The sequence below is a fragment of the Sorghum bicolor genome, chromosome 10, assembly GCF_000003195.3.
Source record: "Sorghum bicolor cultivar BTx623 chromosome 10, Sorghum_bicolor_NCBIv3, whole genome shotgun sequence".
Classification (NCBI taxonomy): Eukaryota; Viridiplantae; Streptophyta; class Magnoliopsida; order Poales; family Poaceae; genus Sorghum; species Sorghum bicolor.
In genome coordinates, this window is record NC_012879.2 from 20,932,915 (window position 1) to 20,943,569 (window position 10,655).

General features: G+C 39.0%; 1 protein-coding gene across 15 annotated transcripts; it reads right to left on the reverse strand.

Moving 5' to 3' along the window:
* Positions 719 to 7,849, reverse strand: LOC110431034. Of its 15 annotated transcripts, none has more exons than XR_002448525.1 (9): positions 7,168 to 7,845; positions 6,997 to 7,078; positions 6,636 to 6,733; positions 5,480 to 5,560; positions 5,085 to 5,140; positions 4,858 to 4,902; positions 2,137 to 2,233; positions 1,744 to 1,835; positions 719 to 991 (listed from the first exon to the last, which is right to left on the reverse strand). XR_002448525.1 is itself a non-coding variant. In XM_021449552.1 (6 exons), exons 2-6 carry the CDS (start codon positions 7,047 to 7,049, stop codon positions 941 to 943), a joined length of 333 nt encoding a protein of 110 aa, XP_021305227.1. In that variant the 5' UTR covers positions 7,050 to 7,083; positions 7,168 to 7,848; the 3' UTR covers positions 719 to 940. The 15 variants fall into 15 exon arrangements, 3 of the variants coding, with proteins under 3 accessions (XP_021305227.1, XP_021305226.1, XP_021305228.1); XR_002448518.1 differs by adding an exon at positions 5,962 to 6,016 and having other exon boundaries at positions 1,744 to 2,233; positions 7,168 to 7,840; XR_002448522.1 differs by having other exon boundaries at positions 1,919 to 2,233; positions 7,168 to 7,839.

The following is a 10,655-nucleotide window of genomic DNA, read 5'->3' on the forward strand; positions in this document are numbered from 1 at the left end:
ATATATATATATATATATATATATATATATATATATATATATATATATATATATACTGCGCTAATGAGTACCCAGGCTACTAAATAATATTCGGTACCCGAGCTCCCACACCCAGCTGACGATTCCCACGACCGGCGCCTGCAAAAGTATCCCGAGTTTTTTTTTCTCTTTTTCCCCGCCCGCCCTTTTTACCTTGGTTTTCAGTGTTTTTTATCATGTTTTTTTGTTTTTTTTGTCTTGTGGTCAGTTCTCTTAGGCCTTGTTTAGTTCCAAAATTTTTTGCAAAATCAACACTGTAGCACTTTCGTTTGTATTTGACAAATATTGTCCAATCATGGACTAATTACACTCAAAAGATTCGTCTCGTCAATTTCGATCAAACTGTGTAATTAGTTTTTATTTTCATCTGTATTTAATACTCCATGCATGCGTCTAAAGATTCGATGTGACGGAGAATCTGAAAAATTTTGTAAAATTTTTTGGAACTAAACAAGCCCTTAAGCCATGGTGGGTTTTTTTTAATGACTAAACGCCCGAGATGCATGACTTCAATATGTTGTTTCCTATAATTTTGAGAAGATGGATTTACACAAGATAGGTGAGGCACGATTTGATGTATTTATGATGGTTGTAATCATAAAACTTGGGTTTTCATGGTAAAATAAAATCATAATCATATTTCCAACCACAACCTTTTTTCGCTGAAAACAAAAAAATATATACGTAAATGAATCATGAAAGAAGATTCCAAGATTTGCACTTTGAACACATGAAGTTTGTGGCTCCGTCTGAGTTATTCCACAAATCACATACAATTTATGGAAGCTAAAAACCCTTAATTGGGATAAAAAAAACATTAGGGTTCTAACAGCTCATAGGCCAAACTATATTACTTTTTTTAAAATCAGAAATAATACAATTTGTGTTGGAAAAAAAACTACTACATCGTCGTTCCATCTCTAGCCACTCTCAAGGCTGCCAATTGCTTCACCTGCCAAAAGAAGCAGAACAGGAAAAAAAAGAGAACTTTCATGGTTAAAAACAGAGTAAGCCATAACAAAGTATTTTTCTTTTTTGCGACATTTGTAAGGTGGCCTCACAAAATGAAATAATCATCGACCATGAAGTCTAAATTATTTATGATGCAAGCATTTTGGTCATAAATAGTGCTAGGTACAGTCATTAAAAATGATGTACCATAGTAATCTCAACTATCCGTGACAAGGACGTGTTAAAATGAAAATGACATGTATCCTGAATAGCTAACACTAACTTTGAAACTATGACATGAGATGTCGATAATGCTTCAACTCTTCCCTATGCCATGCCCATTCATAATTGAACATCTAAAAAAATGATTTAAATGTAAAGATATCACATATGAATACTGAGAAAAATGGTATTTCCTGAACTATTCTGAACCCAACTCTGTCGATCAAGCATAGCAAACTTGGAAGCTACACTGCATGACTGAAAAATCTAAAAGAAACCATAAGAAAGTTTGGAAGTGGATCTTCATACATGAACACTAATTTGTGAATCCACCAGCTTATTTCATCTTGCATAGATAATCCATAGGTATCTATATTCACAAATAAAAATGCAGTAGCACATGAATCATTCCTTTCACAACATAGAGTAGAAATCTTTAATTATGTTCCTAAGCCAACAAGTTGATGCCCCTTAATTAACAAATTAATGCACAAATAAAATTAGAGAACCTCCCAAATAGGCCAGTCTTACCTCGGCATGTAGAACAGGTTGAATGAGAGGCATTAGCAACAGGAGGTCAGGATGCCAGGGCCAGCAGTAGGAGCAGAGGAGAGATGGATTGTCTGCAATAAACAAATAACACCATAAATGAAAATTGAACCTTAACCTATAAGACTCAGTCTACAACACAAATTCACCCTTCAACCTGTAACCTCCCAGATCAGTTCATCTCCAAGGTTAAGCTGATGAGCACCTAAGAAAGGAAGCTGCTGAACTAGGAAGAAGAAAAGTGATATATGGTTGTGAATAGTCTATATAGTAGATGGCCAGACATAAGACTACTGTAGCCCTTTCCAAAATATCCACTGTGGCTTAAAACACCTAATAATCGTAACTACAGACTATGTGCTGCATAGGTCTCACATGGTCAGGTTCTGCTAGCTTCAAAATGGTAGAACCTGCGTTGATAACATACACTGCAAGCCTGCTGCTCCCAAAATATCCACCGCACTTAACATCCCTAGTCACATGATTAAAGGTTCAATTAGGCTAACTGCCTGTAGAGCGACCATGAAAATGCTAGGATAAAGGGCTATATGCAAGAGGGCTAGTTGATTAAGGGCACCATAATATATTTGTGGGTCAAATAACATAACTTGTGGATAGAGCAATAGAGGTTTATGAAAGAATAAATAAACATAGAACGGATACTACATATTATGAAAAATTAACACACAAAATGGATGATAAAAGCATTTTGTGCTTAAGCTAGCAGACTTTTATAGTTTAGGAGGTATAAACATAAATTCATACGAAGAAAATAATTATGCTGAAAATGGGGAAAAATACGAAATCAAGAGGAATTGGACACTTTGATAGCGTAGGGTGCATCAGTACCAAGAAACACTAGCTGAAAACAAACTGGAAATACACAAACGTGTATAAATATCTCTGGAAAACCAGTGGTATTTGTATGCATATAAACATTGGTAGGTTTAACAAGATAATGTAGCAGAAAAGTTCAAAACCATTCCAGCCTCTACCCTCCAAGCAATCTCTTTGCTGTACTGGCCTAATGGGAACATATGACAATTAATGTGTAAAATTTAAATAGCACTGCAGATTAAAGATCCACCTGTACAACTGATTTTAGCACCCATAGGGTACATCAAGCAAGCAAGATTTTACAAACAACATATATGTGAGTCTTAGATTAAAAGTTAAGTTATGCGACAGTACAAAATCTTGTATAGTATGACTTTTTTCTTTATAAGGAGCTTTTAAATAACAAAAACAGAAAGGCTGAATTAAATCTACTCCCAAAGGGATTTGCTGTGCGGCCAAACATTCATACACAGAAAAAAAGCAATTACATCATATGACACGGTAGAGGGAAATCAAGTGTTGACGAGAGAAAAAATAAACTCACAACAGTGTAGACAAGGAATTGCACTAAATCTATTTCTTCCAAAATGATTTAGCAGTGCCACAATGTATAAAAATGCACATCACTGCATTAAGGGGATGAAAGTCCTAGAAATACAACACACAGCAAACTCTCAAAGTTACAGACATGCACCTGAAAGAACAAAAAGACTAACTGAACCTGCAATCCACTACTATGAATTCATGTCAAGCTATTGTTGATGCGAAATTGATCTGCAAACACAAAGGGCTAATACCCAATTCAAACGTTAAGGCGTGCCAGCCGATTTGACCCTACTATCGGCAAAGGTGATAACTCGAATACTTTAGTCCTGACAACAGCGATGCGCCCGGATGTCACGGCTAAGAGGTACTCACGCGGAACTCGAGAATACGCCGAGCTTAAGTCGACGAATTCCTAAGAACTCGTAATAAGAAAGAAAAAGGGTGACGAAGTCGTCGAAAAGTAAACGCTGGAATATGAGTAAAACGTATGTTTGATTGATTTCTTGATAGATGATCTGATTACAAGGTCTTAGGGCTTATATTTATACCCTGCCCAAAGAGCTACGACCAGACACGATTAGAATTCGAATTCTAAATTACACGGAACCCGTATACAAAACGATACGAATAACATAAGGAAACAATAAAACCATCCTTCGTGACAAACCGGAACTCCTCCACATGACAACTGGCAGCTTCCGGACTCTTCCTTTGCGTCATCGGCAATTCCCTTGCCATAGTCATCGGCAGACCCTTTTACTTGGTCATCGGCATCATATTACTGTTTGAGGACTTAGTCATACTCAACCTTTCCCTCATCGGCAACCATCCTTACCAGCAACCCGCATCGTACTGCCACCCTGTCCTGCCATCCTGGACACGTGCCCAAAAATGGTGTCAACAGCTATACTAATGCCCTAGCACAGGACAAACCTAGAGATTTGCTTCCTGTCTAGCTAATTGTGAATGGGAAGCACATCAGGTGAACCCCATTAAAAAATACAGCCTTTTCAATGTTTCCAAATACATGCCCCAAGGGTGATTATCAAGTTGAGACCCCTCCTGGCCTCCTCAATGGCATGGTGACCATACCATTGATCTTGATGCACCAACTACTAAACATTACTAACATTACTATCATATTATGTCCTCCTATTTTGGAGATTTATAAAATTAAAAGATGGTATTCCCACTTCTCAGCAGTAGAACTATGCATATGTACAAATTTTTGCAAATATTATATTTAGATAGGATAGAATCCACTTTTCTCACTATGAAGTACATTCAACGAAAGAATACTGTTAATTTGGGCATGCAAAATTTAAAATACATGTATATTAAATTGTTCTCTAATTCAGTGTCAAGGCATTAGATCATATACATATAATTTTTTTTTAAAAAAAAGCCATAATCGAGATTAGATTAGTTGTGAATGAATGTCTATAACTTTATCCGGTCATTTACTAATTCTAGATCGCAGTAGCTTAACATTATTGTATAGCTATTCCCCTTTGCACCTCTGTTCTGTGGAGCTGATTCAAAAGGTCTACCCAGTTCGGAGGGTAACCTCTAGTCGTAAAGGAACCTCATACATAAATGCAGAATCATGACATTAACATCCTAGAGAGCAAAACAGCTCCTAAACGTAAAAAAGGCCACTAAAAAATTGTAATCATGTATGGAACATTATTATATATACACTCAAATACAAACCTTCTTGTGTTGTCATGCATTTTATCGACCAACTTCAACTGGAAACTGAAGACATTGAGTAAGAATCTATTTAGAATACCGCATTTCAATGGTCAACAACTTAAATTTACAAAATCACTCTACACAACAATGTAGTTGCAACTGGCACATTGTGGAAATAGAGCAATCTGCAAAAGAAAGTCTAAATGAAAATAAGTATAACTGAATGGGAATGTGAAACGTAGAACCTTTTAGTTGAGGAACCAGGGCCTTTTGCGGCATGGACATCCTCTGGTGGAAATAACTAACAATATGCAAACAAAGAGTAAATAGAATTGCTTTATGAAATTGTAATCTTGTGATAATTAATAACGTAAGTGTATAATCTGAATAATATTACATGAGTGCTGATTGAATTAATAAAGTTCAAAGGGATTCAGAGCATTATTATCTGCTTATCCAAACTAGATCGAACAAAAAAATGAAATCAAAATAGAGAAATCATTCTTTAAGCATTCAAACAGTACTCATATCATTTAACCTAATAGTGAAACCAATGTGATAAATCTTTACTGCTTGATATGGAATAATAGAACATCAAAACCAGATGCACGAGACAGGGATTAAGGCGGGTACAGGGTACCTGATAGGCCAGTGGACTCCATCTTGACAAAGCAATGATTCCATTTTCACATCAGATACAAGGACCAAAAATTTAGGCATTCTGCAGGGCACGAAACTTCCAAATACAATTAGACCCGCAAAACTTGAATTCTAAAGACTCAATGGTCAGCTTACAAATAGAAATCCTAGCAACATATGACCAAACAAACAGAACATGTTAAAGGTCTAAAGGATGACTCTTCTAAATGTCAACACACACCAATCATGAAATTTAACTTGATCAAAACTATTTCATGAGCAAATACATCAAAGTAACCCATTCCACCAAGAAAGAAATGTAACCTAGTGTATACGTTACACAAACCCTAACAAATTCACAAGTTCCTCTACTCCTGCTAATCAATTGAGCTCCTGAATGTTATAATGTCATGTTACCATAGGAGCAACATTGAAAGGTGATAGTGAAATGTTTCAAATTAAATAAATGTGGATTCAAATTACCTTTCCCCTAGTTATCTGGTATCCATTGTTATTTAATCTGGTAACTCAAGTTGAGCTGCACAAAACCATTGCATGGTTCAGGTGCTCTAAATAAAAAGCAAGAAAACTAGGCAAACTATAAATGCAAAATTCATTTAGATTTACGCACTGCCACAAGCAAGAACACTGAATTCTATTTACGTCGACAGGGTCTAACCCAACCATATAGTCTAATTGCAAATAATATCCTATGAACACAAATAATTAGTTACTACTAAATTGTTGTAATAATTCCAATACTAATCTACAACAATAGCCTCATCTGAACCATATAAAATCTGAATTACTCATCCAAATTGTTACAACATTCTATAATGAGATCATATCAATCCTCAGTAAGGTGTAAAATTCCATCATTACAAACATACATATGCTGAATTAATTAGTAATGGAATACCCTAAAGCTGAATTTTGCTAGAAATAGACGGACTCAGGAACAAAAATTAGGAGCTAAAATTTGTATTAAACAACCAATGTTGGTAATTAACAAGATCATTAAAGTTTCAATCGATATATGAAATGAACAAGTGAGCAGCGGAAAAAATTCAAGCCTTCAAGATTGGTAAATATGTATGTTTTGTTATAATTCTATAGTTGAACAAATTACAAATTAAGCAAAAGGAGCACTGTTTCACCTTTGTGCAAAATCCAAGACATGGATGTGGACAGCACCAGGCTACCAACAGCATGGATATGAGAATTTTTGCCTAATTAGCTCCTAGTGTCCTCAGACCTGAAGAAGTGATAGTGAAACACATCCTTGAGAACAAATTTTGCCTAAATCACTATTTCAACGATATTGATTTTTCTTCTAAATTCTAAACACAAACAAATTTTATTTTGCAAATACTTGTATTTAGTATTCTTAAGAACAGTGCATCCATAATTCGCATTCACAGTTGGTATTGGTCACACGTACAGTTACTGCACCGTATCCTTCCCAATGAATAACTGAAAGCTGCATTGAACTAGGATTGACAGCCGAGACAAACTCACCTAGCTGCAATTGAAGAGGAGCTCCTGGCCTCGAACACTTGCAGAGAACACATCCTGAACGAACACTTGCAGAGAACACATCCTGCACTTGAATCATCAAATCAAATCAAATCAAGAAGGAAAAGGGTGAGTAGAAGATGGTGCAAACGCTGAGCTGGGGAATCAACAGACCTAGATCAGCAGGCTACAGGCGTGGGACGGCACCCGAAGATATAGTAGGAGGACCGTTGCAGGTTGACGGACTGGATCTCCCTTCGCTCCACAGATCCACCACTGGCCTGGCGAAGGGTCGTGCGACGAATAGAGATCACAACCTGGTAGTTGACTGCCGCCGCGGGGGACCAGGCCAGAGGACGCCGCCGTGGGTGACCAGGCCAGAAGACGCTGCCACCGGGGACCCACGACGGCATGACAACGCTGGTGAAGCGGAGATGGGCCGGCGCCGCCACTGTTGGTGAAGGGGAGATGGATCGCGGACACTGTTGTTGTGGGGGAGCACCGTCCGCGTGGGATGGCCATGCCATCATGCCATGGCCCGGATGCTGGGGAGCGGCCCACCATCGAAGGGGCATACGGAAGGCGACTCGCGATCTGTTCCACCAGTCGAGGGGAAGGGACACTGCGCTTAGGGGCCGTCGCCGTCGAGGCCATGGAGGGCACCGCCACCGCTGCCCTAACCGAGCCGGCGGCGCCTGGAGCGCTGGTACTAGGCGCTAGATCCTCCAGGGCAGGGGAAGTTGGGCTCGTGCGGCGGAGGTTGCGGCGAGCTGGGTGAAACCGACATCTCGTCGACTCCTCCCACGATCTCGAAATTAGACCAAGAAAAAATACGGGATAGGATTAAGAGGAGACAGGCGCGAGGATTGTTGGCATTTCTTAACGTCATCACTAAGAACAGGGTTTAATCCGTCCTCAGCAACGATATCAGAAATGTCGTGATAACACTTACTAATGCAATCACCAAGATTAGAGTATAAATCTATCCTAAGCAACGGTGCCAGAAATGCTTGTTATTGTTTCTTAGCGTCGCTACCTAGAATAGGGTTCTGCTCTACTCATGATAATGACATTGGCAGTGTTATATTGGCAGATCTGTAACATAACCACATTGAATAGGAAGCTAGATCTACCTTCCCGATAACGGCGCCTTATTACCGTTAGGGTAGGGTTCCAGTTCTTAATCATGGTAGTGGCACTAGGATTGCCATGTTGGTATTCCTTAACAAGTCACTAGCTCGGCGCATGTCTAGCAACAGTGTTAAGTATATACCCGGGTGATAGTTAGTTTAAGTACCGCAAGCGGACGGGAATTATCGTGTAGCATTTCTACCCGGGGATTTACCGAGTGTCGTATTTATAGGTTCGCTCTAAGGAAGGCTTAATATGTTAAGGATTCTAAGATAAGCATAGATCAAAGTAATTATTATAGCAATAATGGAATCAAAAGTCATAGCAGGTGATAAACATTTATACGTAGAATAGTGATCCATTTACAATCTAGGCATGGCATATGGGCTAAGGAATAAAAAGAGACTAAAAGAATGAATTGAATCAAAGAATAAACAAACAACCTATTGGAGCAGGTGTGGTCCTAGATACAGATCATGTCATAGAACAAGTTAATCATGTAATTATACTACTTAGATCTAGTCCTGTGTTTAGATGGTTTGGGAGGTTACGCGAGTACTGGTCTGCCAGCAACCTCCGCAACTATTTAGACTCCTACACCCTAGCCGAACGTGGGGGAATGCCAAGGACGGACAGGGCTGTCACCACCTGCCTCCATCCCCTCAACCGTGGACTAGGACAATGCATTTACCCGGCCTTTACACCCAAGCACCATGCTTACATGCAAAGAACCTACTCGGACTCCCCCGGGTCCCCGACCCTACGGATCGACAGGTAAGAAGCCCGAGCCTACTCAAAAAAGCATGATAAACTCCCATCTTCACACAAAGCTATTTCTAAGCAATTAATTAACATGAAGCGATTAGACTAAAGTCCTAAGTGAGAATAATACAACATACACTTAGCATATAATACACTACTAGCCCTAGGGTAGCATTATACTATAAGAACTATATACTAAAATGTTTGTCATATCATTTTCACTAGAACTATATTCTAATTCATATGCTAGCATCATAAAATAGGGCCTATGATCTATGTCATATACCATAGCATAAGAACTATACTCTAGTTCATATGAAGAACTATATCGGACATGATAAGGCATGGACTTGGAGTAAAGATATTCTTTATTCATACCCAAGTTTCTCTCCAAGGAGCCAAGCCCTCCTTGATAGCTCACCCAACTCTCTCTCTAAAAGCTAAAAGGAAAAACTAAGAAGAGGTAGTGCCCAAGTGCCTTGAAGGTGGAGTGTTGATTGTGAATGTGATGAGATGAATGGAGCCTCCCTCTCCCCCTCCTTAAATAGGTGGGGAAGGTCGGTTCCCCAGGGTGTGAACTGTAATTTGCACGTGGGGACTGCGGGAGGATAGGCTCAGCACCGCCTCTGCGAAAGGCGGTGCCGAGATGGGCTGGGCCAGGGTCGGCCGACCCTAGGGGGCCGCCGCCCCCTGGTGGGCCCCGCTGGCCCCAGCCCGAAGCCCGTTGCCTTCCGCTCGGGCCCCTGAGTCCAGATCCACCTGCAAATTGATGCACTTCTATATTGGGCTTTTGGGTACTTGTTTATTTGCACATTTTTTGACGTGTCGGATTGCGCCTTTTTATTTGCTTGCCACCTGTATGCCTGTATATGATCTGCAAAACACAACTTGCACTACATGTGGAACTTGGTAAGCATTTAATAAGTATATGTGAGTAAAATACATGCTTTTCTTCCTTTGCATGGACTATGTTGGTGGGGTAAATATGTCATTAAGAACCGCCAACAAACTCCCCCAAGGTACCCCTTGCTCGTCCTCGAGCAAGAAGCTAAGATCTTGGTTGTTGATCAGGAGTTGCTACAATATTTTCACTTCTATCCAGTACATACCTTCAAACAAGAATTCTCCTTTGAATTTTGAACAGATGTGTCATGGGGCTTATTGCTCATACCTCGAGTCCTTAAGCATTTGCAGGATGGATTTGATCAGATCGAGCGCTATATCCCTAGTTCTTTACTTCATTTTTTGTTTCGGAGTTTTTTTTTATTTTCAAAACTTAGCACATTTATTTGTCAAATTAAACAATGGATCCAAAGAGAAAGTTAATCATACCATTGAATTTTTGAAAACTTTTTCTTATCCATCATTCTCTTTTTGTCTATTAGAGACACATGGCTATGTGGCTAATTCTACTGTTGGGCACTTGCCCATTTTTTTATTTTTATTTTTTTGAGGTTCCAGACACATGTCCCTTTTTATTTCCTCGTGATCTTTCTTTTTGAGGTTTCGGACACATGTCCCTTTTTATTTCCTCGGATGCTTTTTTTTTCTTTTTTATAGCCATATGCCTTCTAACAAACTTTTGAGATGATAACATAATGAAATATTTTTGTTTTCAATGGTATGACAACCTCTCAAAGGGTCAACAAAGCTTAATCTAACTCAATGTGATTATTTTATTTTTGTAAAAACTCCAGAACTCTAGCGTTGTTTAGAATAGGATACTAGCAGCTCAGATTATCACAAATATATCCATTAATTACTTTAGA

Bases quoted from the DNA above. Each gene is read 5' to 3' on its own strand.
- LOC110431034 (XM_021449552.1), bottom strand. From the start codon at position 7,049: ATGTGTTCTCTGCAAGTGTTCGAGGCCAGGAGCTCCTCTTCAATTGCA. The intron at 5,561-6,996 runs GTGAGTTTGTCT...CGTGCCCTGCAG, and splicing joins TCCTCTTCAATTGCAGCTAG to AATGCCTAAATTTTTGGTCC. The intron at 1,836-5,084 runs GTTCTACGTTTC...TGTTTATTGCAG, and splicing joins CCTGGTTCCTCAACTAAAAG to ACAATCCATCTCTCCTCTGC.